Source organism: Phallusia mammillata, chromosome 3, assembly GCF_965637545.1.
Source record: "Phallusia mammillata chromosome 3, kaPhaMamm4.hap1.1, whole genome shotgun sequence".
Taxonomy (NCBI): domain Eukaryota; kingdom Metazoa; phylum Chordata; class Ascidiacea; order Phlebobranchia; family Ascidiidae; genus Phallusia; species Phallusia mammillata.
Window position 1 is genome coordinate 15,098,688 of NC_137254.1, and position 24,866 is coordinate 15,123,553.

Here is a 24,866-nt window from a genome sequence, read left to right on the forward strand (position 1 = left end):
CTATTGCTAGCAAGATAGGAAGCGCATTTCGTTGAACAAACGTAAATTCTACAGGTGTAACTGCACTTGTCACGATCCCCAATTATGCCCTTCACTTAAACGTTTTAATGTTGTGCAGCTATTCCCGGCTTTGGAATTGTTTCAGTGTTTTTTGTAGCGCTATGTTTTATTTTACCTTCATTTAATTTCGAATGAAATCTAATAAGTGCACTCCTTAGCAAATTGAATTACTGTGTTCACAATTAATGACTTAGATTTTGATTTTCTTTAATTTACATTTTTCTACTCAATAAACTGTGAAAAATAAATTGTGCAAATGTTGGACAAAATATATTTGTTTGTACACTCTTTTCAAAGCAAAATGCATTTAAATGTCATACTAATCTTTTTATAATCCAATGGACCGTGCAACATTTTTTTTCATAAACGATGAGATTTCTTAATAATGTGCGTCGTTTTAAAACTCTTCTTTAACTGTGTGAATCAAGGTGTGTCTTTTCAGTACTCCACTTCGGGTAAAGCTTGTTGCACAAACATCGCATCGATGAGGTTTCTCTCTGGTGGGTGCGTGTGTCAACATGTGTGTTTTCAGATTTCCACGTTGTACAAAGCTTTTTTCACAAACTTCACATCGATGAGGTTTCTCATTGGTACGTATCAACATGTGTATTTTCAAATGTCCACCTTGTGCAAAGCTTTTTTCACAAACTTCACATCTATGAGGTTACTCATTGATGTGTACCATCAACATGTGTCTTTTCAAACCTCCACCTTGGGCAAATCGTTTTTTTGCAAATAAGACAAAGATGACGTTTCTCTTCAGTGTGTCTCAACATATGTCTTTTCAAATTTCCACTTTGGGTAAATCTTTTTTCACAAACAGCGCATCGATGAGGTTTTTCATTCGTGTGTACCGACATGTGTTTTTTCAAAGTTTCTCGATGGCGAAATCTTTTTTCACAAACATCACAGCGATGAGGTTTTTCGTTGCTGTGTGTCTTCATGTGCCTTTTCAAAATTCTTCCTTCGCGAAAAACTTTTTCACAAACTGTACAACGATGAGGTTTTTCGGTAGTGTGTGTCAACATATGTATCTTTAAATTACTACCTTGACCAAATCTTTTTTCACAAACATCACATCGATAAGGTTTTTCGTTGGTATGTGTCATCATGTGTCTTTTTAAATGTGAACCCAAAGCAAATCGTTTTTCACAAGTATGACATTGATGGGGCTTCTCCTTAGTATGTGTCAACATGTGTCTTTTCAAATGTCCACTTTGGCCAAATGTTCTCTCACAAACATTACATCGATGAGTTTTCTTTCCACTATTAAGATTTGACTTCTGTGATTCCAAATGTTCATCTTTATTATTCTTCTTTTCACAAACATCCCAAGTGTGGGCGCTAAGGTGATTTTTGAAAGCATTTTTGGATGCAAAGCATCCTTTACGAATTTTGCATTGGTAATCACTTACTTTTTTGCTAGTTTGTTGTTGGTTGGAAGATAGTTGAAACGCATTTTCCTTTTGCGAAGATGGTTGCTCAGATTCCGAATCCAGGGTTTTCATCTTTTCATATTAGTTATACGACTAAAAATTAAAAATCTATGTTTAAAACTAGTCACTTAATTTTTTTGTCATTTAAAATAACTTAGCCAACGTTTCGACGTCCCACTTATCATATTAATGCCCCACTATCCAACACAAAGAGAGCTGTTCTAAAAACATTTAAAGATCAGGCTCGCCGTTGGTTGAACGGCTTTCCTATTGGATGCTAGGCACCTAAGCAGTTCCAGATGGCAATGAGCTGCTGTTGCACAGAAAATGTCTACTACATGCTACACTTCTCGGTGATTGTAACGAATTCACACTAGCGGAACGATTCGATCTGCAGCGGCAACCAGCCAAATACCCGCAATAGTGCGTGGCCTTTTCTAAAACAAAAGCACAGCCGCGTATAGCAGGTTAGAAACATAGCTTCCGATAATACATAAATTTATCCTGACTAATCAATATGCCCTTGACCGTTTTTGTGAAACATTACCTATACCTTCAAATATTCAAATGAAGTTTTTGATTCTCATGTACGTTTGCGTTAATATCTAATTACCGTTTGCCCCTACATTCTATTTGAATAAAACTTAATTATTATTATTCGTATTTCTTTGCTAACAACGAAATAAAATAACAATGTAATCAACCGTCCCGTTAGTGTATACATCGTCGCACTCACCGAATAATGTAGTAGGCCTTATCACGCACTTTTAAAGTCCTGATATTATCAAACGTCTGTTCTAACTAACCTATATCTTGCTGTCATGCGAGTGGAAATACCAGGACTTTAGGAAACCTCGCTTGTGATTCTAAGCTTCTTTCGCCAACACTGTAGCAGCAGAAAACCCTAGTGTTCTGCTATGTTATATTCACATCAGCCTATGCACTATGAACTGCAATCGACTGCTTATTTGATTTCCCGCGATGTTTAACTGCCATTGCTGAAAAATGTTGCTAATACTTCAGCATCTGTCACATTATTCTGTTATTTTAGCTTGTAATAGAAAGTCATTCGCAGAAACAGCTGGTGCCAAACCAAAAACATCACTTTTGCTTTAGAGTTTTTTTTTTCATTTTCTTCTAGATAAGGGTGTTAAAATGATACATTATCTGTTTGTCGCAAAGCAAAAAGATTTACAATAGGTATCAACTAATTAGTGAAAAGGTAGATCAAACACAACGCTGCAAGCCAACATCCTCTGTACGTTCTATTTCTCCACATGATTGTCGCACCTTTTTTCTCGCTTGTTTTATTTTACCTTTGAGGTTTGCGTGGGTAAATGGTTTGTTACTTGATACTGATGTTTCAAAGCGTTCTGAAACAATAGAACTTACACAACTTATATACAATCTTGCTGACGGTAAGGTATTGTTTCAATGAAATACTGTGCGCTCTTACAGAAAGTTTTAGTTAAATGTCAGGGTTCAAAACTACAGATTAAAACACACATTAGGGCAGTGGTCCTCAACACGTTTCAGGCCACAGCCCCAGCCATAATAATATCGTGGACCATTTTTTTTAGCAAGATCGAAGTATGCATATAAAACTACTATTTGGACTTGAAACATAATTGTTTAAAACCGATCCTCAAGAAGTAAGATACAATAACATTTTGATACGCTTTCAACATGTAATCATCTCTAGTATATCACCAAATTTAGTGGACGTCCTGTAGACGATCCAAACACTCATGCACCACCAGTTGAGAACCACTGCATTAGGGGATTGTTAGAGACTGTATTCAACCAGAACTTTTTCCCAAAAGTTACGGACTATTGGTTAGACAAGACTTGAAAATTGTCTCCCGTGCGATGTGTAATAAGTGCTGTTAGTGATCACACACATTACGAATGCCAGTGTTGTTGTGACTAAGTTGATACGACTGTTCTATTAACCATCATTCTTGCACAGTTGTAAACCACATTATTTTTCTGTAGAAGCACAGCCCTCGCATATTTGGCTATATACAAACTTATCAGATCGGCCACATGACAACTAACAATGCCACGTCGCTTTCAGGTGTATCGCTCGCTTCAGAACAGGATGTAGCTAGTAATGTCGTAAAACTAAATCGTCCAAATGTTTGTAATGTTGACTGGTACTGTGTATGAAAATATCGAAGTTTTAACCTGGAGGAAGACAGGCACAGTCAAACTATTTTCAATTGGTGGAGGCCATTTTTTTCCTTGCGATAAAACAGACGCAAAACATTTTTTAACACCTTATCAGTTTTCTTGCACCCCTGTCTTTAAACACAGAAGATAGCAATGGAAAAAGAAACTCGGAGGCTAAAAGGGTGTCTGTTGTTTTCGCACCACCTGTTTCTGCACCCGATTTTTTTACAAATCACACTTATTCAACATAAGATGTAGTGAATGTTAGCAAACATGCAGAGTCAAAAACTATTGTTCAGGCTGTAAACATTGGGACCGTAGCAGAATAATATTTACATTTTTTTTACTTTTTGAGGTATAAGCAGCTATATGGAGACCTAAAAGATTGATTGTTCAAAAAGTTTGCAGGATCATAATGGCAAACTTGGAAGGTTTCTCTTCTTTGAAATATAAACGTCATTCTGACAATAAAAACTCAACGCGACGCTTTAAATCTCAACTGATCTTAAAAGAACATATTGGAGAAGCTGATCAGTTCGATTCACACAGTAAAGAAACCTCATAGATGTGATGTTTGTGAGAAAGTATTTGGGAGCTACGGAAACTTGAAGAGGCACATGTTAACTCACACCAAAGAGAAACCCTATAGATGTGATGTTTGTGAGAAAGTATTTGGACTCTATGGAAATTTGAAGAGACATATGTTGACTCACACCAAAGAGAAATCTCAGCAATGTGTAGTTTGTGAGAAAAGATTTAGTTCGGCAGGTTATTTGAAGACACATTTATTGATCCACAGTAACGAAAGACGGCATGAATGCAACATTTGTAAAAAACGATTTAATCGCCGCGAAAATTTAAAAACGCACATATTGACTCACACGCATGAGAAACGCCACCCATGTGATATATGTGAAAAGGCATTTATCACGGGCGGGTTGTTAAAAAAACACATGTTGACCCACACCAATGTCAAAGAGCATCATTGCGACCTTTGTAAGAATAGATTCAGGCGCAGTGGGGATTTGAAAAAACACATGGTGACTCACACCAACGAAAAACACTATCGATGTAATGTCTGCGAGAAAAGATTTGGCTTGAGCGGAAATTTGAAAAGGCACATGTTGACACACACGAAAGAGAAACTCCACCATTGTGAGGTTTGTGAGAATCGATTCTGTCGTAGAGATGCTTTAAAACGTCACATGCTGACTCACACCAAAGAAAACAACGGTAATGTGGTCAATGTGGAAAAGGACAATAAGTAAAAAAACATACTTTCATCCACTTATATGTTATAGTTAGTAATAAACTACTTGTGTTTTTTGCGGTATTATAATTTGAAGCATTACGTTCAATTAATTTTGGAGCCTTATTTGTATTGTTTTGTTTAATAGTAGTCCCTGCAATGAAAATATGTTGGTGGAGAGTGTCAAATTAGAACATGTCCGGGCACATTTGCGAACAATCCAATGCGGCACAGTTGTGTTTTGTATTTCTCCTTGTTTACCGACTGTTGTTGCTGTTTTTCGTTTGGTTGTTAAAGTTAATGATGTTCTTGTTCATGTTTACTCGTCACCTGTTCATGTGGTTTTCTCCTTTTATGGTTAAATTTTGTGGAAAATTTCAAGAACCAAATTGCACATCTAAATCTATTTTCCAAAAGGATACATTACAGTCAGAACATACGAAAACACCCGTGTAAAATAAAATAGACTATTGTGAAAATTGTACCTTTTCATTTAGATGATTACGTTAGGTTTGTAGGCTTATTGTGACGTTATTAACGATTAAGATAAAGTTGTTTGAATCTGTCAGTCAGTCAAATTTTATTTGCATAGTCACTTCATCATCATCACAGTTCCATTGTTGAACGGATACGTAAACAGCAAGGACACCGAAAAAACCGTAGGTTATCGAGTCAAGTGTCCTGTTATTTGAATTGTGGTTGAATTCCGTTGTGGGTATGTTCTGCCGTGGGATCGCAACCGACCGCACGAGCCTGGCGGGGTACGTCCGGTTGAATAAGACGATAGTTGAACCCGCAGGTTCTGCTGGCCAAATGAAACCCGCCTAAACGGAAACACCAGCTCGGTTCCTCGGAACGTTTCCTGTGATCCTGTAGGCAGACCCGGGTGTCCCGAGGACAGTTCGTTGCGACGATGAGAATGTTGCCGTCGAGCATCTCCTCCTCTGCTTTTGTAAGATCGATGACGAGATCTCAGATGTTGTTCGCTGGGAAGGTGCTGCACTGTCTTCGACCCGGATGACCGATCTGAAAAAAACTAAATCCTACGGCAGTATTTTGTTCTTTTGTATGTGACTAAGTTAAGTTTTCCAGTTTAATAATATAATAGTATAGAATAAAAATAAAATAAAAAGTAAAATCACACTAAGATAAAACTGAAACACACGCACACAAAAAAAACGGCATACGGCATATTGCAGATAGGGGTACGCAAAAGCGACGGCATATCGCCGCGACGGCATATTGCAGATAGGGGTACGCAAAAGAGTAGTAGATAATACGGAGAAACTGTTGTCCAAAGTAGTCACGCAGCTTGAACATAATACCGCAGGCTTGTGCTAGTTTTCGTTCCACATGGGCTATGTGTTTCTCCCATTTTAACTGATCGTCGATATAAACTCCAAGGTATTTTGTTTCTGTTGATCGCTGTATTTGCTGCAATCCTATGGAAATCGAAAACTTCTGCGTGTTTGAGCGCTTGGATGGACAAAACAGTAAATACGTTGTTTTACTCGTATTAAGCGATAGTTTGTTGTGGCGCATCCAATTGTCAACATAAAAGAGTTCCTTGTTTACGTTTGCCTGTAGATCAGTCAGCGACTCTGATGACATGCTTAAACACGTGTCATCCGCAAAGAGTTTCGTTGTGAATTTAGATGCCGTTGGTAAATCGTTTATGTAAAGCGAGAAGAGTAAAGGAGCCAGTGACGAACCTTGAGGGCAGCCACGCGTAACGTTTAGCAGTTGTGATGTTACGTTTGATATGCGTGTGCATTGTTTACGGTGACTTAAGTAGCTACGGAACAGTTCTAAGGGGCTTCCCGTATTCAATACTGATGCTCTAACTTCCACAACAAAATCATGTGATCGACTGTGTCAAACGCTTTTGACAGGTCCAAGAAAATGGCACATGTGTATTGTTTTTGATCAAGCGCAGCTAACACTTTTTCATGGATGTCGTAAATTGCCAGGGAGGTGGACCGGTTGCATCGAAAACCATACTGGTGAGTTGTTAACATTCCATTTTTTTTTCAACGTAGTCGTACAAACGTTGATACATAATTTTTTCAAATACCTTAGCAAAAGGGGTTAGCAATGAAATTGGTCTGTAGTTAGTGCATTCAACTCATGAGCCTGATTTATGAATTGGTATTACTTCCGCAATTTTAAGTTCAGTGGGGTATTCCCCATGTTGTATACACCCGTTGAAAGTCTCTGAGAGCATAGGTGAAATAATGCTTTTAACCATTTTGATGTATTTAATAGGAATTTCATAACTGGGCACAGATTTTTGACTATCAAGAGTGGATATATACATTTCCACCTCATCTGGGGTAGTGTCATAGAAGAAGAAGGATGATGGCTTTATGATGGAGGAACTATCAGGTGGTGGCATAACTGGCTGTGGAATGGATGATGCCATATTTGCTCCTATGTTAGCAAAGAACTGATTGAAATTGCTAGCAATTGAAACTGGGTCTTTAGTGCATTGTGATATTCCATCTAGTTTGAGTTCTGCAGGAGCTTTGAGTAAAGTTTGTTTTCGTGACAACAAACTATTAATAATTTTCCACATTCCACCAATATCATTTCTGTGATTTGTTAGTTCTTTTTCAATGTATTTATGTTTAGCTTCTCGCAGAATGTGGTTTAGCTTATTACGATACTGTTTATATTGATTATGTTTACTTGTACTTGAAAACCCTGACCTACATAAAGCATGATACATTTTATTTTTTACTTTGATTAATTTATAAATACTCTTGCTTATCCAAGGTTTCTTGGCCAATTTTCTTCTTCTTCTACTCACTGTGGTCAGTGGTGCATGGTGTTGCAGTATTTTGTTAAATACATGCTTAAATGAAGAAAATTGATGTAATATAGTTTCAGATAACAGTGGTATTTTCATAACAGCATCTTTTATATCAGAAATAAAATCTTCACTAATAAATTGGGTCTCATTTCTTCTCAGGAATTTTTCTGTTTTATCACAGCAAGTTGAATGCAATAACACAAAAGTTGGCAGGTGGTCAGAAATGTCTGCAGTCAGTATTCCTGATTTGCAGGTAATATTTACATTGTTGGTGTAAAAATGGTCAATAAGAGTTTGGCTGTGGTTTGTTAAACGTGTGGGTTGACATATTAAGGGTGATAGACCATAAATTTGCATAGAATCTAAAAAAATTTGAATGCTTTTAACTTCCTTGTATTGCATGAGATCTATGTTAAAGTCACCACATATATATACAGGATGGTTGGTATCACTGAGTTTATGCAATACTGATGATAGTGCATCCTGGAACACTTCAAATGAATGTTTGGGATGTCTGTATATTACTCCCAATATTACATTTTTTTGTTTCAGTTTAAGTTGCAACCAAAGACTTTCAGTATCTGGAGCAGTAAATTTAATATCAGATCTTATGCTATATAAAATGTGTGATTTTATATATACTCCTACTCCTCCTGCACTATGTGAAGTATCGATATGATGGAAATTATATCCCATTAAATCAGTAGCAGTGATTATGCCATTCAGGGTTATTCTAGTCTCAGATATCATAACAATATCAGGGGATCTGACCATATCAGACAGGAATTGTTCTAAAGCAGGTTTGTTTTTTCTCAAACTTCGAATGTTTGTGTGCAATATATACATATCTTTGTTGCTAAGTTTCTTTAGGGCATGGTTCAAGGATGCACAATCACAGTAACCTGAATGGGTGCGATCAATGCTGGCCAGTAAACAGGGTGAAAATGGTGATTTTACTGGTGAAATAGCATTTACTAGCTCTGAGTTACTGACATTGCTGAATGGTAAATAGGACAATAGGCATCGGGTACAAAAGTATGGGGTGTTATTGTGAAGATTACTTGCACATTTGTTGCATTTCATGTGGAAGAAAAGTGGTAAAAGTTTGTGGGTTTAAATACTACAAGTATTAACAAATCTTATGCCTCACCAAGTCTTTGTCACTGTGGATGGCAATGATGTTGCTGTTGTCATCCTTCTTCAGAAAAGTCGCTCCGTTCCTAGTCCAGATGTGATGGTACTGGTGCTCCCTCTTAAACCGGAGACAGTTGTTAAATCGCTCACGGTTCTTCTTTGTCAGGCTCTCGTTGATGAAAATTTGGTTCCCAGGGGCTACGCCTTTGTTGGATTGTTTCAGCTTATACCTGTTGGAGTAAATGGAATCTCTCACTTTACGGCTCATAAATTTAGCAATGATTGCCGAACGGGGATGATCTTTAGAGACTCTCCTAAGTCGGTGAGAGATGCTAATGTCAGGCTTGGTGATGGTGATCCCTAGCCTCTTCACAGCCGAGATTACTAATTCATCTGTGCACTCCGTTTCCGAATAGGGCAGGCCTTTGAACTCCAGGCATGGTCTTCGACCATATTGCTCGAGATCATTTAAGTTCTCGGCATTGGAGATGGTTTGTGCTTGGAGGTCTTTAACAGCCTTTTTGAGTTCCTTATTTTCAGTTTTTAGAAGTTTCATCTCAGCCTCGTTGTTTACCAGCTGAGTCTGCTAGTTATCATATTGTTCCTGCAAGAAAGTTTGGCTCTTGCGGATCTCCCTGAGCTCATTGATTAGTTCTTTTAGGGTTGAGTCGGTGGAGATTTTACTCTCCCGAACCTCATCCCTCAGGGATTCTATCCTTTCAAGAACCACAGATTGTTCATCTTTCTTTTTCCTCAATTGAGACATTTTTCCAATAATCCTCAAGTTTTCACGAAATTTCACAGCAAATCAGATTTTTTATATTTAAATAATGTTACCTAAGCAACCTTATTCAAATAGAATCTTTTCAGGCACATAATCAATCTCAATTCTTATCAAGTGTTAAAACAACAGCATTCCTGTGCCCGCCAAGTCGTCATGGTTGTACTGCCCTGTGCTATAGTTTATGTCAAATGGGGCTGTCGAAAAACATTAAGGTGTGACACGCTACACATAATATACTATAAAATATATGGCAAGTTAACGAATGTATTCTTTAGCAAGAACTTTCTGCAACGTGCAGTGAGGTTTAGGTAGTAAACGAACGTGTTGTCAAACAGCACACCTGACGTGTTGTCTACGCCTGCAGTTTCACGACACACCTGGTAGGTTGTTTGAACACGCGTGTTGTCTAGAGTTACACAGCACAATACGCCAAACACAGTGTTGTTTTCATTGCATAGTGCAAAACGGAACAGTGCATAATAAATAGGAAAGAAAAGTTTGAACGAACAAAAAGAAAGGAACACTGAATATAAAAAAAAAATTTGCCACACAGTGAATTTTTGCACATTAGTTTTAAGTATTTGAAAAAAATCTTCATTGAGAACAATGTATGGATAGTTAGGCATGTTTCCAGGTTGGTCCTTTCAAGAAAATAGCCAATATTACAACATGTTTAAACAAACATACAAATTGTAACAACTTTTTTGCTGTAAGTATCACAAAATTTTAGGGTGGGGGGGCGTGAGCCAAAAGTTAAATAACCAAATTTATTTAACTTTGGACTCACCTCCCCCTAAAATTTTGCAATTGTAGTGTATTGTTTGCGAGCACCACGTTTTCAAAAAAGGAACGAATATTATGATGCGATACCTTATGGCGTAACACAAACTTTAAATAATGACATACAAGGCAAAGTTTTTGGTTTGTTAGTTTAGAACAGGGTTCACCAAAATGGATTAAATACGTGAAGCATGGTCCCATATACGAAACTGCCAAACGTTTGGATGGAAAAACTGTCTTAATTACAGGTGTGTTATATTTTTTACACTTTTGTGTCAATATACAAGGTTTTTTCACCTTCCCCTTCGTTGTTTTCCCTTGTTTTTGCTGCTGCCAAAGCAGTAAATGCACAAAAATTAAGTAAATCGAAAGTTATTTGATTGGTTTATCCACAAAAGGGTATACAAATGTCAAGATTTGAAGGCTATTTAATGCTTGTCGTTTAGAATTAGAAATTAGGTAAGCATTCGATTTAATCGGTTACCTGGTTAATTTAGTATTTTTACAGAAACAAGAAATTCTAACTTTTTTCGTTTAAAATTACATATTGCAATCGATGTACTTGCATGTTTATAAGAGCGTCCTTGACAATTTTTTAATATGTTACCTGAACGTTGCAAAAGTATCAAAGCTCGAACTTTAGAGACCACTAAGCACGTTAATTGGTTACGTGTTACAGATAATATGCATTTGCTTTTAAAGGTGGCAATTCTGGTGTAGGACTGCAATCGAATTTGCAAAACTTGGCGCAACAGTTGTCATAGCTTCCAGAGATGTTCTGAAATCAGAAAAAGCGAAAGATGAAATATGAAACAATCTGAAAATAAAAATGTCTGGTTAAAATACTTAAATTTAATGACATTTTTAAAAATACATGTATATGAATTCTCAGATTTATGCAATGCAATTGGATCTTGAAAGTTTCAAATCAATACAGTCCTTTGTGCACGAGTTTGATAAGCAACATGAGCATCTTCATTATCTGATTAACAATGCTGTTTTGTTAAGTTTTCTGCTTGTATAGTTTTTTGAAAATATTTGGTGCGCAAAAATACACATAAACTAGTTTTGTGACAAACCAGGTGCATTTCCTGCTTAATGGTTGTAATGTTTTGTAGGAGCAATTGGCATCAAGGGTTTAACGGAAAGCGGTTATCACCGGGTCTTTGTTATCAATCACTTTGGCCCTTTTCTGCTGACTCATTTACTCATGAAGAAAATGAAAATGTCAGCCCTTGCATTACCAGTACGGATTGTAACCGGTTCTTCTTTCACGTACATGTAAGATTTACGCACCTTTATTAGCATGGTAGAGCTACTAACACCGTAACGCAAATGACAACGAAAAGTCAATAGGTTATATCTCCAAAAATACTGACGGTTAGGGCTATTAGGGTCGGTGTAAGGTATTAGCATTTAAAATTCAATAAAACTAACGCAAAAAAATTAGATAGGCTACTTATGTGTTGGATTGGGAAATAAGTTTTTAAATGTTTTACATTAGTAACTAATTTTTTGGGTTAGTTTTATTGAATTTTAAATGCTAATACCTTACCCGGACCCTAATAGCCCTAACCGTGAGCATTTTTGGAGATATAACGTTTTAAATGTAAAAAAGTGCTCTTTGCGCCACCTATCGAAAATTAGGCACTTTTGGTTGTCATTTGAGTTACGGTGTTAGTAGCTCTACCTATTAGCATCCTCAAATGTCAATGATTTCATTTCGTTTCAAGTCGCATGGGATCGTATAAGTATTATCTTAAAAAATGATATCGGTGATTTAGGTTTAAATCAATTTGCAACGATAAATAATTTGTAGTAAGTTAAATAAAATGTTTTACCCCAGTTAAACTAAAAGCATCTTATTTATGTGCAGGTTTGGAAGTTTTGATTTTGATGGTATACGTGCTGAAGTTAATGAAAGTCTTGGTAAACTTCAACTTTACGCCAAAACGAAACTTGCTAATATTTACTTCACAAGGGAACTAAACAAAAGACTACAAGGTTCAAATATCACTGCATACTCCGTGCATCCAGGTAATTGTCCAAGGTTGTGGAATCTTTGTCTTTAATCTTATTACCTCCAACGAGCAAAACAACACTGGACAGTCCGTTTTCCTTTGTTGTTAGCTTTTCATAGCCCCGCAGATTTAGTTTGGCAAAACACCCTGCAACCGTCACAAATTTATCTGCAACATAGGCTTTGATCAACATATTTGTTTAATAAAAATTGTATGGGTCACTTTTTTTTCGTCTGTTGACAAAATAATTCCTGACGTGGGACTGAACGTCAATGGGACAAATTATTTTTTATTCACAGGCACTATCACAACGGACATATGGACTGCTGTCGCCTTACCACATGTTTTGAGAATACCTGGAAACTTTTTGATCGACTTCCTATTTTTACGGTATGTTTGTTTGATTGTATGTAATTGAAGCACAGGTCAGCATCCTTTCGCAAGTAGAGAACTAACCCATTTTCACAGTTAACACCTAACCATAGAGGGTGCAATTATTGTGAAACCAATAGCGCTTAGAACACTTACCTTGTATGTGAGGCGAGGATTAACGATTGTGATGAAGCTAAAACATTATTAGCATTATGGAAATTATAACTTGGTTTCCTCAGAGTATATTCGTCACAATCGAGAGAAAGAGTTTGGACCGTAACTGATTTCAAAAGCACTCGTTTCATTCAAAACAATGTTTTAACGCAGAAATCCGATATATGCTCCCCAAACTATTCTATACTGCTCATTGGACGATGAAGTTACTCAAATGAGCGGAGAGTACTTTAAAGACTGTGCTCGCGAGGAACTGTGGGAGCTTGCGAAGGATGATGTTTTTTTTTAAAGATTATGGAACGAAAGTGTCGCGGTTACAAAAAAGTATCTGCTTGGAACTCAAGTGTAATTGAAATGTCATTGACCACTTTGTTTGTCCAACGTATTCTTTGTAGCAAACTGGGTGTTGTTTCTTTGCGATTTTAATTCTGTGTGTAATTTTTGTCTACCGTGCCCATTCTGCCTGATCTCGCTTGGAAACATTTGTTATTGTAATACAATAAACCCTATTGATTGTCGATGGGCTTTTATATCAAAGTTACTTTGCAGTTGCAGTTTAAACAAAACTACAAACATTAACCTATCTCTTACAAGTCTGTGCCATTACCAATCATGCACTCGGTAAATATGGTTAAAACATGCGGTTTTACGACGCTGCTCAAGTTAATTGTTATTTTTATTATTTCTAGTCTGACCGAGCCAAACAAAGTGCTACATAGTATTGAGAATAAATTTACCTATATTGGTACAAAGCACTGAGGCACGTGATAATGCTTGAGGGTAGTCGGTTCACTGCTTATGTACGCGTAACAACCGTTCATTCCGAATATATGAAAGTTTATTGTTTAATAAACAAACACAAAATCACATAGCACAGACTTTTGACTTAGTCACACTATTGCATCCCTTTCTTTGTCTGGTTAGGACGTTTGCTCCTCTTTTTCTAGTGCAAAATCAGTAAAAACTTGACGTCCACTTCGTTTCTTTCCAAGGTCTTTGTTATTCTGGGGAAAATGCGTTCAATTGGAAGCAAAAAATCATGTCAAATATAGCCCAATCCGCAATATCAAGCTATTGCACATTAACAGTGGTCACTTTGAATCACGTTTAGGCGGGGTTACATTGGACACTAAACGCTGCTGTATAATGGATGCAAACCCGCATAATACGCCAGTTGAACGACAAATTTGTTAAACCTATAAGTTGATGACCAACGATAACCCTATGTTGTGCGGTGGCCAAGCTAACAATAACTGTTTATTGAGCACTTAACAAGATTTTAAAAACTTGTTGCTTATCTTTTAACCTTTATGTTCATTTAATGTTTTGCCAGACTTATACAAAACCTAATTATCACTTACTAAGTTTATAACTCCACAAAACAATACTGCGTGAAACCCTAATAAATGGACACCGTAAACACAAAACCAAAAATGAACATTGATTTTTAGTCACCAAAAAGACTGCCTAGTGAAATGAGTAAAGCATTTTGGGTGCCTGTTGGTGAATCACAGAGTCATCTGTAGTCAAATTTTGGCAAGAAGAACTTCAGATAACGAATTAAAAGGGATTTCGTAACATATTTATACATCCAACACTTATTTTATAATTGGTCCAATATCACTATCTTTTATAGCAGGGTTTCCCAACTTTTTTGGCTGCTCATACCCCTTTGTCAGGTCAGAGCATTCTTCACACCCCCAAAAAAATTCTGATATAATTTTTTTAGATATATATTGCGAAATTAAATTGATTTCATGGCTTAATTAAACAACAAACTGATATTTAAGACAAAAATCACAAAAAGATGTTACAGCAAGACTACATTTAATGTCTTCTTTATCTGTGTGTTTTCTTCCAAACTTTGTGCTTTGTTGTTTATTGCTGGCAGCAAGTAAAAAAGCATTGTTATGAGACAATGAGGCTTCTTACCAAATCACAACAATTATTTGTAGATAATTGTTTTTTTTAAGCAAAGACTGTAATGGCATTATATCATTTACAATTCCAAAATAATACTGTGCTGTGAAATCTACCGGTATTTGAAAAGCTGCTCTGTGGCACAAGGATCTTCGTACCCCTTGATATTCAATCTCGTACCCCCAGTTGGGAACCCCTGTTTATAGCCTTGCAGAAACTCATGGGTCCCTCACACATGCAAACTTGTAAACAATGCATTTCATGAAATAAAAATTTACCGATTTTAGAGGTTACTGTAAAACTTAACAATAAACACATCAAAATGACTTGCAAACTGTCCAAATTTCACAAAATGCAATATGTAAAACGTTTACCCTTTTTAGCGTGCAAATGGGCTAATTTTAGTACTTACATATCCTTCACTTCGAGGTACTTTGCTCTTTAATGCTGGAAATGATTTTATTATTGATTGTGCAAGATCTATTTTTAGATGTGTTGAAGGATATCTGCAACCAGACATGTATTAATGCTTGCAGATTACACAAACCAACAATGTCAATCATATATTGTCCCCAAAACATCATAAACAAGCTAATTAATTGTTCCAAAAATAAAATGCACAAGATTACCCTCTAACAGTTGCTCATATTTAATACTGTTATCTTCAACTTGATTGTGATTGGTAGTACTGCTTTCCATACTATCCACAGTTACATCTGGAATGTCAGTTCGAATCAATTTGTGATATTTTTTTAGATGTGAGATATAATTGTCAAACCTTGTGAAACTTGAACAACAGCCCTGTTGGCAACATTTTATGCTGTGAAGTTTGTCATGGTGTCGGTTTCTTATATGCCTTGATAACCCCTTTACATCATGGGTATTAAATACACATTTAAAAGGACACACATACTGATATACGTCCATTATGAGTGCACACAGAACACTAGTGCCACTTAGCAGTTTTCTAGAAAATCCTATACAGAAAAACTAAATTTATCTTACTTCTCATCACTTCCTCAATTGCAGTGTTGATTAAGTCTTTTTCCTTCAATAAATTCAACAGCCCCTCAATATCCATTGAAGAAACTTTCGACGCTTGCATTATTTGTTTAGTGCAACCAATTCAACAAAAACTTATTGATAATAATTATCACCTGTAACACTCACAAAATAAAGTGCTTCTTAACTTACACATTAAGTAGTATAATGGCGGCCAGATAAGAACGCATGCTGGGCAATGTGAAGCGAGGGGAGTCCGAGAGGTTGGAATGCATTGTTAGCCATAATTCAATTATGATCTCACCAACTTTTTGGCCAATCCCAGCGTCATCCAATTTCTCTTTGACTCGCGCGCAAATTCAAAGTGGGGAAAAAGTTGATAGGCCATTTGTGTGCATTTATTATTAATGGGTTGGGGATACTTTTCTACAAAACGGAGAAAAGTACCCGTCAGGCAGACATCGGTTGTTCAGTTTAAAATGAATTAGGCAACCCTTGTGCAGTGGTCCGGTGCAGAAATTACGGCCGATACTCTAGGCATTTGAGATATGTAGCACAAAGTGCAAACACGCCACTCTCGAAAATAATCTATCAGTTTCGCACCAGCCGGAGTCAAATCAAGTAAACCTGATAAGAAAGAGAGATAGTAAAATGTAATGCTGTGTTAGGCTCTGAAGTCATTTTGAAGTAACCTTTTTTCCTTTTCTGTATACATGGATAAAAGAAGATGTACGTTCATGAGTTGAGTGTCGTCGCAAACATGCTAAAATAATGATGGTGTTCTCGGTTTAAGTTGAATTGAACAAATCTAAGTATATATTTCATTTACCTAACTGCTTTCGAGCAAATGCAGTTGCGATTTATATATATCTCTTTCTTAAACAAGTATAATGTATTTTTTACTCCTGTGTTCTACAGCATAGTATCAATACACGAAACGAATTTGTTGTAAATACACCTGATACAAGTCACGCTAAAAACTTTTACATACAAAGCATGCAAACAGCGGTTCCTTGAAGATTAGACGAGAATCAAACGACTGTACAGAGAGGACAGAACCTAGAAACCCAGAAAAAATGTTTCCTGTCAAATTTCAAACTCAATGTGAAACTGACGGAAAATGTTTCCAATGTGAAGTTTGTAAAATGGTTTTTGCCAAACAATACCTACGTGAAAGGCGCATGATGGCACATTCGGAAGAAAGACCTTTTCAGTGTAAAATAAGCGAGGTCCAATTTGAAAGGAACATCGACATGAAAGCACACTTGTTGACACACTCAGATGAAAGGTCATATAAATGCGATGTTTGCGAAAAAGGATTTAAAAGAAAGGAAAATCTTCTCTCCTATTTGTTAGGGCATAAAGAAGAACTGTTCAAATGTGACATTTGTAAAAAGGGATTTAAGAAAAGGAGCAACCTAAAAAAACACTTGGAAATTCATTCTGGTATTAGACGACACAGGTGTGAAAACTGTGACAAACTTTTTGGTCAAAAACGAGATTTAGAAATGCGCAAACTGATTCATACTGGTGAGAAACCTTTCCAGTGCTGTTATTGTGACAAAAGATTTAATTCAACTTCCAGCAGAGGAAGGCATTTGAAGATTCACACTGAAGAGAGAAACTTCAAATGCGACATTTGTGAGAAAACATTTACTCAATCAGTAGGGCTCACAAAGCACATGATGACTCACACAGGTAAAAAAACCATACAACTGTGATTACTGTGAAAAATCCTTTCGATTTAAATGTTATTTGAAAAATCACGTAAGCATCCAAAAATTTTTGTTAAAATGTTTTGAATTCTCAAACTTAACTAAACTTCAAAATCTCAAAGAGATACATGTGCATAAATGTATTTAAGACCTCACGCCCAAATGAAATGCCTTTTTGTGTACTATTTTAGTCAGAATCATGAGATATTGTTTTATTATGGGTCCCCTTCCCAGAAGGGAACACATCTTGATTTCACTCTGTTTTTTTCTTTTTTCAGCCGAAGCGTTTCCATGCACTTTTGGCATGAAATCGTTGGTGGATTTGGATGAAAATTTCACAGATGGTAGATATAGTTATGTAGATGTGCCATCCGCTTCGTTTGAGTTAATAACCCCAATATTTACCCCACTAGCCCCCAAAATGTAAAACGTTTTTGCATGTTGCTGCGCACCACAAATGAAAAAATTCTGTGGAGTAACAGTATAGTAAAGGTCCCAGAGAACATGCTACTTGTGTTTGTGCATTACTTGGAGGGCCGAATGGCCTGGCTTCATTCTATTTGAATAAGGTAAGCATCATACGCTGACCTTGGCACATTCAATAGAATCAAAACCCCCCCTGCATGTTTGGTGTGCTATTTTTTTGCTTGCTTTTTGTTTACTTTATTGCTTTAACGCACTAACCCTAGGCAGCTTGCTAGTTTATCTTTGATATTTGTTCAGTTAGTGGGCGCAAAGGCGCATTGCAGGGCTTTTTGTTTCCTTCTTTTACTTTCTAGATTTACCACAAACTCTAGTGTAGGCCGCTTGGTAACCCCTTTTTTTGGTAACTTTTTTTCTCTTGTAAGTTCTTTGTAGTTTGTAGTAATTTAACTTGCCCTTAAGGCCCCCTAACCGGTAATCCCCTTCTTCGTGCTAAATACCCCGTGGTTTTTTGGTAGTAGATAGTTGATAGTGACTTAAACTTTTGTGTGTGTCCTCTGCCCCTAAGGCTTGTCGCGCCACCTAGTGCTCTATATCCCCCGGTCTCTTCCGCCCTCTTACTTTTTCACGCTTCTGCCTCCGCTCTTTAGCGGCGCCGGAAGAGGAAAACGTAAGAGCGCTCTTTTACTGCCACGGCGAGTCTCCCTGGCCTCCGCTCCCCGGCTTGTGCCTGCGAGCGGCTCCTCGGCTCTTCCCCGTGTTTTTTCCTTATCTACGTTTTTGCCAATTAAGTCTGCCGACTTAATTGTTTTTGCTCGTCCTTTGCTATCTTTCCGCCGCCTAAAGTCACAAAGCACCTCCACGCCAGTTTAAACCAAATTTTCGTCACACTAATCAAAACAGGCCACACCCCTGCCACGCCCTAAATTCTAAATCTGCCCAAAACTTAAATCAAAAAACAAAAAGATATCCGATTAATTGTTTCTGTTATACAATTTAATATTTAAATCGCATAACCCCCTTCCGCATTTTTAATATTTAAAAAGAACTCTCCCACTTTCCCCCTTTTTTTCTGATAATTTTTCAATTTGCTGTAAACGTGCGCCCCCCCCACCTTTCAACTACAACCTACCTTATCGTTTAACAACCTTCAAAACCACTACAAAAATGGTCCTCAACATTGAACGACACCTCTTAGAAGACAGAACGCTGCATATTACCGTAAAATCACACGAATATTATGATCTGGCTAAATTCATCGCGCTGTTCACCCGCAACGGGATTCTTCCCTTTTATGAAGATACGCTTGAGGGAGTGCGATGTCTTAATCGAAAAAAATCGATCTTTAAAATCACTTTTAGGAACGACGTGAGAAATTGTGAGAAACATACTGAACTTTACACAAGAATCTACAGAGGCCTAACCTTTGGGAATAATGGAGACGACAAAATTACTCTTCTTGCCGAAAAACCCCCCCGGCCCAACACTAAAATAACCCTTTTTCCAGTCCCACTTGAGTTTAATGAGCGACATCTTATGCATATATGCGAAACAACACAAATCTCAGAAGAACAAACAATCCACCCCCCTTGGATTCCAATTTAGCAATAAAGGTCCAGAAAATCTTGCCCACTTTCTTGCAGGTCTTGATCAGAAAAAGACACAAATCTTAAACCAACCAATAAACCCTGACTCGGAAAAACAAAAAGAAGCTCTTCCAGATGTCTCAAATTCTTCTCCTCCTTTCAGTACCCCTCAGCCAATCAAGAACACCCCACCTGTAGAAGAGTTACTAAATTCTGCACCACCAGTGTTGCAGACTGCACCTGAAAAACCCCCTTTACCATCCAACCTGGCACCAAAATCCGACCAAAACCTAGCTGGCAATCATCCAACTCCAAGTCCTACTCTTAGAAACCTCTTTGCAGTTGGCGCCGCCAAACAATTACAATTCGGTTCACACTCCAGCTCCTCTAATGATGAAATTCCTCAGACGCCGTTACATACCCCCCTTCAGCCAAACAAAGATGCCCTCAAAAACGCCCAAGTTATTCCCAACGCAACCATTAGCAGTGTAGAACATGCCTCTCCCATTGAATCTTCCCCAGACGGTAATGGAGCTTTAGTAATCAATACAGATGAATCGACAGAACAAAGCAAAGAAGAAGACAAAGACCAGGAACAAGAAGAAGACAAAGATGAAGGAACAAAACGGAAGTACAGTAGCAATAGCAGTGGAAACAACAGCTGTACCAAAAAAGAAACTAAAAAAACAAAAACTAGTACACACCCCCTCTCCCCCTTCTAATTTCCCATGGCGCACAACAATCTAAAAATTGTAACTCTGAACACAAACGGTTTCGAACGCAATTACAATCACATTGAAAATTTCATACGCAAATCGAATTCGGATATCTTTTTGTTTCAAGAAGTACACAAATTAAACAAAACTCTTTTCGAAAACTGGTCTCAAAAAAACAATTTAATTTATTTCTTTAATTCTCATTGGTCTAATCCATTCCAAAAAGAACATAAATTTGACGGCACCCTAATTTTAATAAAACAAAGTTTTGGGCATGACATAAAATTCCATCACGAAATAATAACTGATCATCGTATCCAAAAATTAATTTTAAATTACTACAAACTACAATTTAATAGTATGCCAATAAATCTATTTAACATTTATTTCCCTTCCGGCAACACCGCAATCAAAAAAAGAATAGAACATATCCTTAAATTAAACGATGTCTTAGAAAAACATCAAAACCAACCTCAAATCCTCGGCGGCGACTTTAATCTACTCGACGATAAAATAGACTCATTGACTTCCGCATACCAAATCAAAAGCGACACTTTAATTTGGCGTGAAACAATAAAAAGATTTAAACTTACCGACTACTTTCGCTTCTTTTATCCTCATAAAAAATTCTACACCCGAATAGGAAACAAATCTTCGACCCGTTTAGATCGTATTTACTGCAACACATACCTCCTAAGTAAAGTATTTAAATTCGAACACCACCAAATTATCTTTTCCGATCATTGTTACGCGCCTACCACGACATTTAATTTTAATCTCAACAAACAATGGGGTAAATCCACCTGGAAACTAAGCCTGGACCTATTAAATGACAAAAACTATATCGAATTAATTAATAACCTTATTTTAGATTTCGAAAATAAAAAAGACGAAATAGATAACGCTATAACTTGGTGGGAAAAGCTAAAACGCAAAATTAAAAAGAAATCGATCACTTTCGCGATTGAGAAAAGGAAAAACGACAAAAAAGCCCTCGAAGTAAACCAAAACGAACTCGACGACCTCGTAGAAAAAATGGATCCAAATAACCTAGAAGCTAATATAAAGTTCGTTGCGCTTAAAAAGAAACTAAAATCCCAACAAGAAAAAGAAATGAAAGGTGCGCAAATAAGAGCCCGTGTTAAACAAGTTACAAACGAAGAACGACCTGACAAAATATTCTTTAGAGTCGAAAATATCAAATAAGAAGCAACCAGTATAAGAACGCTAAATATTAACAATAGAATAGAAACGGACCACGACCAAATCATAAATGAGGTTCATAAATTTTACGCAAACTTATGGCAAAATAAAAGTAAAACGACCGCAAACGCACAAAACTATTTCCTTCGTAATATTAAATTTGACGCAAATGACGACCTAAGCCAAATTTCCCCCTTCACTTTGAGCGAAATCGAAATGTCACTAAACGCAATCAATCTAAATTCGTCACCCGGTCAAGACGGCATCCCAGCCGAATTTTATAAAAAATTCTGGCCCCTTTAAAAACACAATTTTTACGAATTGACACACAACATATACCTTCAAAAAGAACTCCCCAACTCTTGCAAAAATGCGATCGTTAAATTAATTCCAAAAAAACATGACAAAACCCTTATCAAAAATTGGCGACCAATATCCCTGTTGAATTCGGACTACAAAATAATAAGCAAAACTATAGCAAACCGCTTACAAAACGAACTCAGCAATAAAATCGCAATTGAACAAAAATGCGGCCTCCCAAAAAGATATATACAGCATATTCATTATAACATTAAAGCTATCATCGAATACGCAAAACAAAAATCGTCCCCTTTGGCCCTCGTTTTAATAGATATAGAAAAAGCGTTTGACACCCTTAACCACGAATTTATTTTCAAAGTCCTGGAAAAACTACGAACTAACGAATACACCCTGAATTGGATTAAAATACTATACAAAAATATCACAAGCCAAGTTAATGGCAAACTGACGGAAGAAATCAAAATTCTACGCGGCGTAAGGCAGGGTTGTGGCCTGTCAATGCTCTTATATGTAGCCATGACTGAAGCCTTAATTCAAACAACAAACAACAATTCGAAAATAAATGGAATAAAAATTGGCCCGATTGAAACAAAAATACAACAATATGCGTATGACTCAACCTTTGTAATTTCAAACCAACCCTCTCTGAACGAAATTTTTGAACTAATGAAACTTTACGAATTGGCGTCTGGACAAAAAATTAACAAAAGCAAAACTGAAATTATCGCTTTTTCCCAAAACCTAAGATCTGATATTACGCGAATTTATCCAAATTTTATAAAAAAACAATGTTAAAATTTTAGGCATTCAATGCTCAATCCACAATTGGCAAACAAACAAGAACTGGAAAGAATTTATTAATCACAGTCGAAACATTGTATCCAAATTTATAAATAGAAACCTTTCCCTTTTCGGCAAAATATCTGTAATAAATACCTTGATAATTCCCCGAATTTTATTCTTAGCTAGGGCTTTCCCACCGCAACAAAAACACTTAAAAGACCTAAATTATATTATCTATCAATTCCTTTGGCATCCCAACAAAATTGAACAATTATCTAGGAAAAAACTTATCGCGCAAATTAACAACGGAGGAATTAAAATGTCAGATTTAAAAACTAAAATCGACGCAACGCAATTAGAAAAATTACGTGACCTCATTGTACCCGAAAAACACCCTGAAATTTGGCAGCAATGGGCTCTCTATAATTTAGGCTTCAAACTGCGACAAATTAAACCTACCATTTTCGATCACAGTAGACCTACAGCATGGAAAACAAACCCCGAATGGCAAAACATTTTCGAGTTATATAAAACTTTAATCGACTTAAATAACGAATTTAATTGGACCAAAGCAAAATTAAGACACTTCTACTACGAACTGATAAAGAAAAAAGAAATTATAACCAGCCCAACTCCCAACCCCGACTTTAAATGGCAAAACGCCCTTTTATAACAAAAAGGAATAAAACGATATTTTAATAATTACGACCGCCAATACGCTTACCTCACCATCCATAACGCATTTAAATGGGGCGACTTCTTTAAAGAAAAGAAAATTTTTACGCTTAAATCCGGCAGATCCCGACTTCTTTACTGCAAATTTTGTAGGAAAAATACCGACAATATTTCTCACCTTTTAACGGAATGCATAATATCTCAAAAAATATTAAACGACATAAAATATATTCTTTCCAGTCAGTTCCAAATTTCATTCGACATTAATCCAAATTTAACTCTTTTGAACTTATTTGATAAAAACATCCCCTTAGTTGTTTTAAAAATGATTGCAATTTGGCGAACGCAAATTATTAAACAAAAAATCAAATTCGATATCAAAAACGAATATTTAGAATTCCCCGAACCCTTTGTAAAAAGAACGGCAGCAAAAATTTTGGACATATTATTTGAACAACTAAAACACTTTACAAACTCCCTTGACGATACAAACTTTGAACTAATCTTTAATATCAACCCTAAAAACCTTACTATAAATACTTCGGTTATGGCAACATAACCTGTTAAAAAAAAAATGTACGTTCTAATGCGCAAGCATAGAAATCATATATTTATAACCCATTTAATCCCTTTAACTACAACCTTGCGACTTTCAAATCGCAATTTTGTAAACGCTCTTTCTCTCATCTCTGTTTCTTCGTTTCGCTACGCGCTATTTTTGCGCTTGCCCTCTTTCATGTATTTTGTAATATGTTTTTTTGTGTATTATTTCCTTATCTTGTTTTTCATTAATTTTATTGACAATTATTTTTTGCTCCCTGTGAGTTAAGAGCAGCTCCCATAGGAAGGAGACGACACTAACAAGACCGGTTGGTCGTCACTTGTTGAGGCGAGGTGGGGCCTCTACATAGCAAAAAAAAAAAAAAAATGGCCTGGCGCGCCTGACCCTTATACAGACATAAAAACCTTGATCGGGTTCGTCCCCGGGAGTGTCCTGGGTTCGAACCCCGTGAAAAAAAAAATTTGCACATTGCATGGTGTGTTTTCTATCTTGCATGTTACTGATGTACAACCTTAGAGCTTTGTGGCTAGGCAGGCAGTTTATTGAGTTTGTTTAGTTCTTTTTGTCAGTTAGTGCGTATAGGCGCACCCTAGCTTTGTTCTGTTTGTTTGTTTGTTTTATTACTTTTCGCTCTTTCTATCCTGACCGAGTAACCCACAAACAGTAGTTGACCGCTATTCTGCCCCTTTAGTTCTTGGTCTTGACTAAGTGCCTCCTAAAGGCCACCTAGTGTAACCTATAACTTGTAACTTCTTTTTTTTTGTAACTTATCAGGTTTTTTGCCCTTAAGGCTTTTCGAATCTTAACGGTTTGTCTGGTAAACGCCACCTAGCGAGCCTTTAAGGCATTTACTGTAACTCCCTCTAGTGTACTTTATCTTTATTACGTCATAAAACTTTGTTGCACCTTTAACTCCCCCCGGTACCTCCCCTCTCTACCGATACCCCGCCGCCTCCGCCTTTATTG

At 36.8% G+C, this 24,866-nt stretch overlaps 4 protein-coding genes across 5 annotated transcripts; 3 read left to right on the plus strand and 1 right to left on the minus strand.

Annotated features, from left to right (window-relative positions):
* Window positions 1–250: 250 nt before the first annotated feature.
* On the minus strand, window positions 251–2,603 carry LOC145220363 (uncharacterized). Of its 2 annotated transcripts, none has more exons than XM_080087604.1 (2): window positions 2,303–2,603; window positions 251–1,589 (listed from the first exon to the last, which is right to left on the minus strand). In XM_080087604.1, the coding sequence occupies exon 2, from the start codon at window positions 1,566–1,568 to the stop codon at window positions 729–731; it is 840 nt and encodes a 279-aa protein (XP_079943730.1). In that variant the 5' UTR covers window positions 1,569–1,589; window positions 2,303–2,603; the 3' UTR covers window positions 251–728. The 2 variants fall into 2 exon arrangements, with proteins under 2 accessions (XP_079943730.1, XP_079943729.1); XM_080087603.1 differs by having other exon boundaries at window positions 2,233–2,603.
* Window positions 2,604–3,958: 1,355 nt separating this feature from the next.
* On the plus strand, window positions 3,959–5,396 carry LOC145220409 (uncharacterized). Its single transcript, XM_080087646.1, has 2 exons — window positions 3,959–4,207; window positions 4,278–5,396. The coding sequence occupies exons 1-2, from the start codon at window positions 4,084–4,086 to the stop codon at window positions 4,934–4,936; spliced, it is 783 nt and encodes a 260-aa protein (XP_079943772.1). The 5' UTR covers window positions 3,959–4,083; the 3' UTR covers window positions 4,937–5,396.
* Window positions 5,397–11,241: 5,845 nt separating this feature from the next.
* On the plus strand, window positions 11,242–12,557 carry LOC145219644 (retinol dehydrogenase 11-like). Its single transcript, XM_080086977.1, has 3 exons — window positions 11,242–11,445; window positions 11,644–11,708; window positions 12,304–12,557. Exons 1-3 carry the CDS (start codon window positions 11,302–11,304, stop codon window positions 12,497–12,499), a joined length of 405 nt encoding a protein of 134 aa, XP_079943103.1. The 5' UTR covers window positions 11,242–11,301; the 3' UTR covers window positions 12,500–12,557.
* Window positions 12,558–16,680: 4,123 nt separating this feature from the next.
* On the plus strand, window positions 16,681–24,831 carry LOC145220368 (uncharacterized). The gene is made up of 2 exons (XM_080087608.1): window positions 16,681–17,614; window positions 17,910–24,831. Exons 1-2 carry the CDS (start codon window positions 16,993–16,995, stop codon window positions 18,056–18,058), a joined length of 771 nt encoding a protein of 256 aa, XP_079943734.1. The 5' UTR covers window positions 16,681–16,992; the 3' UTR covers window positions 18,059–24,831.
* The last annotated feature ends 35 nt before the right edge of the window (window positions 24,832–24,866 follow it).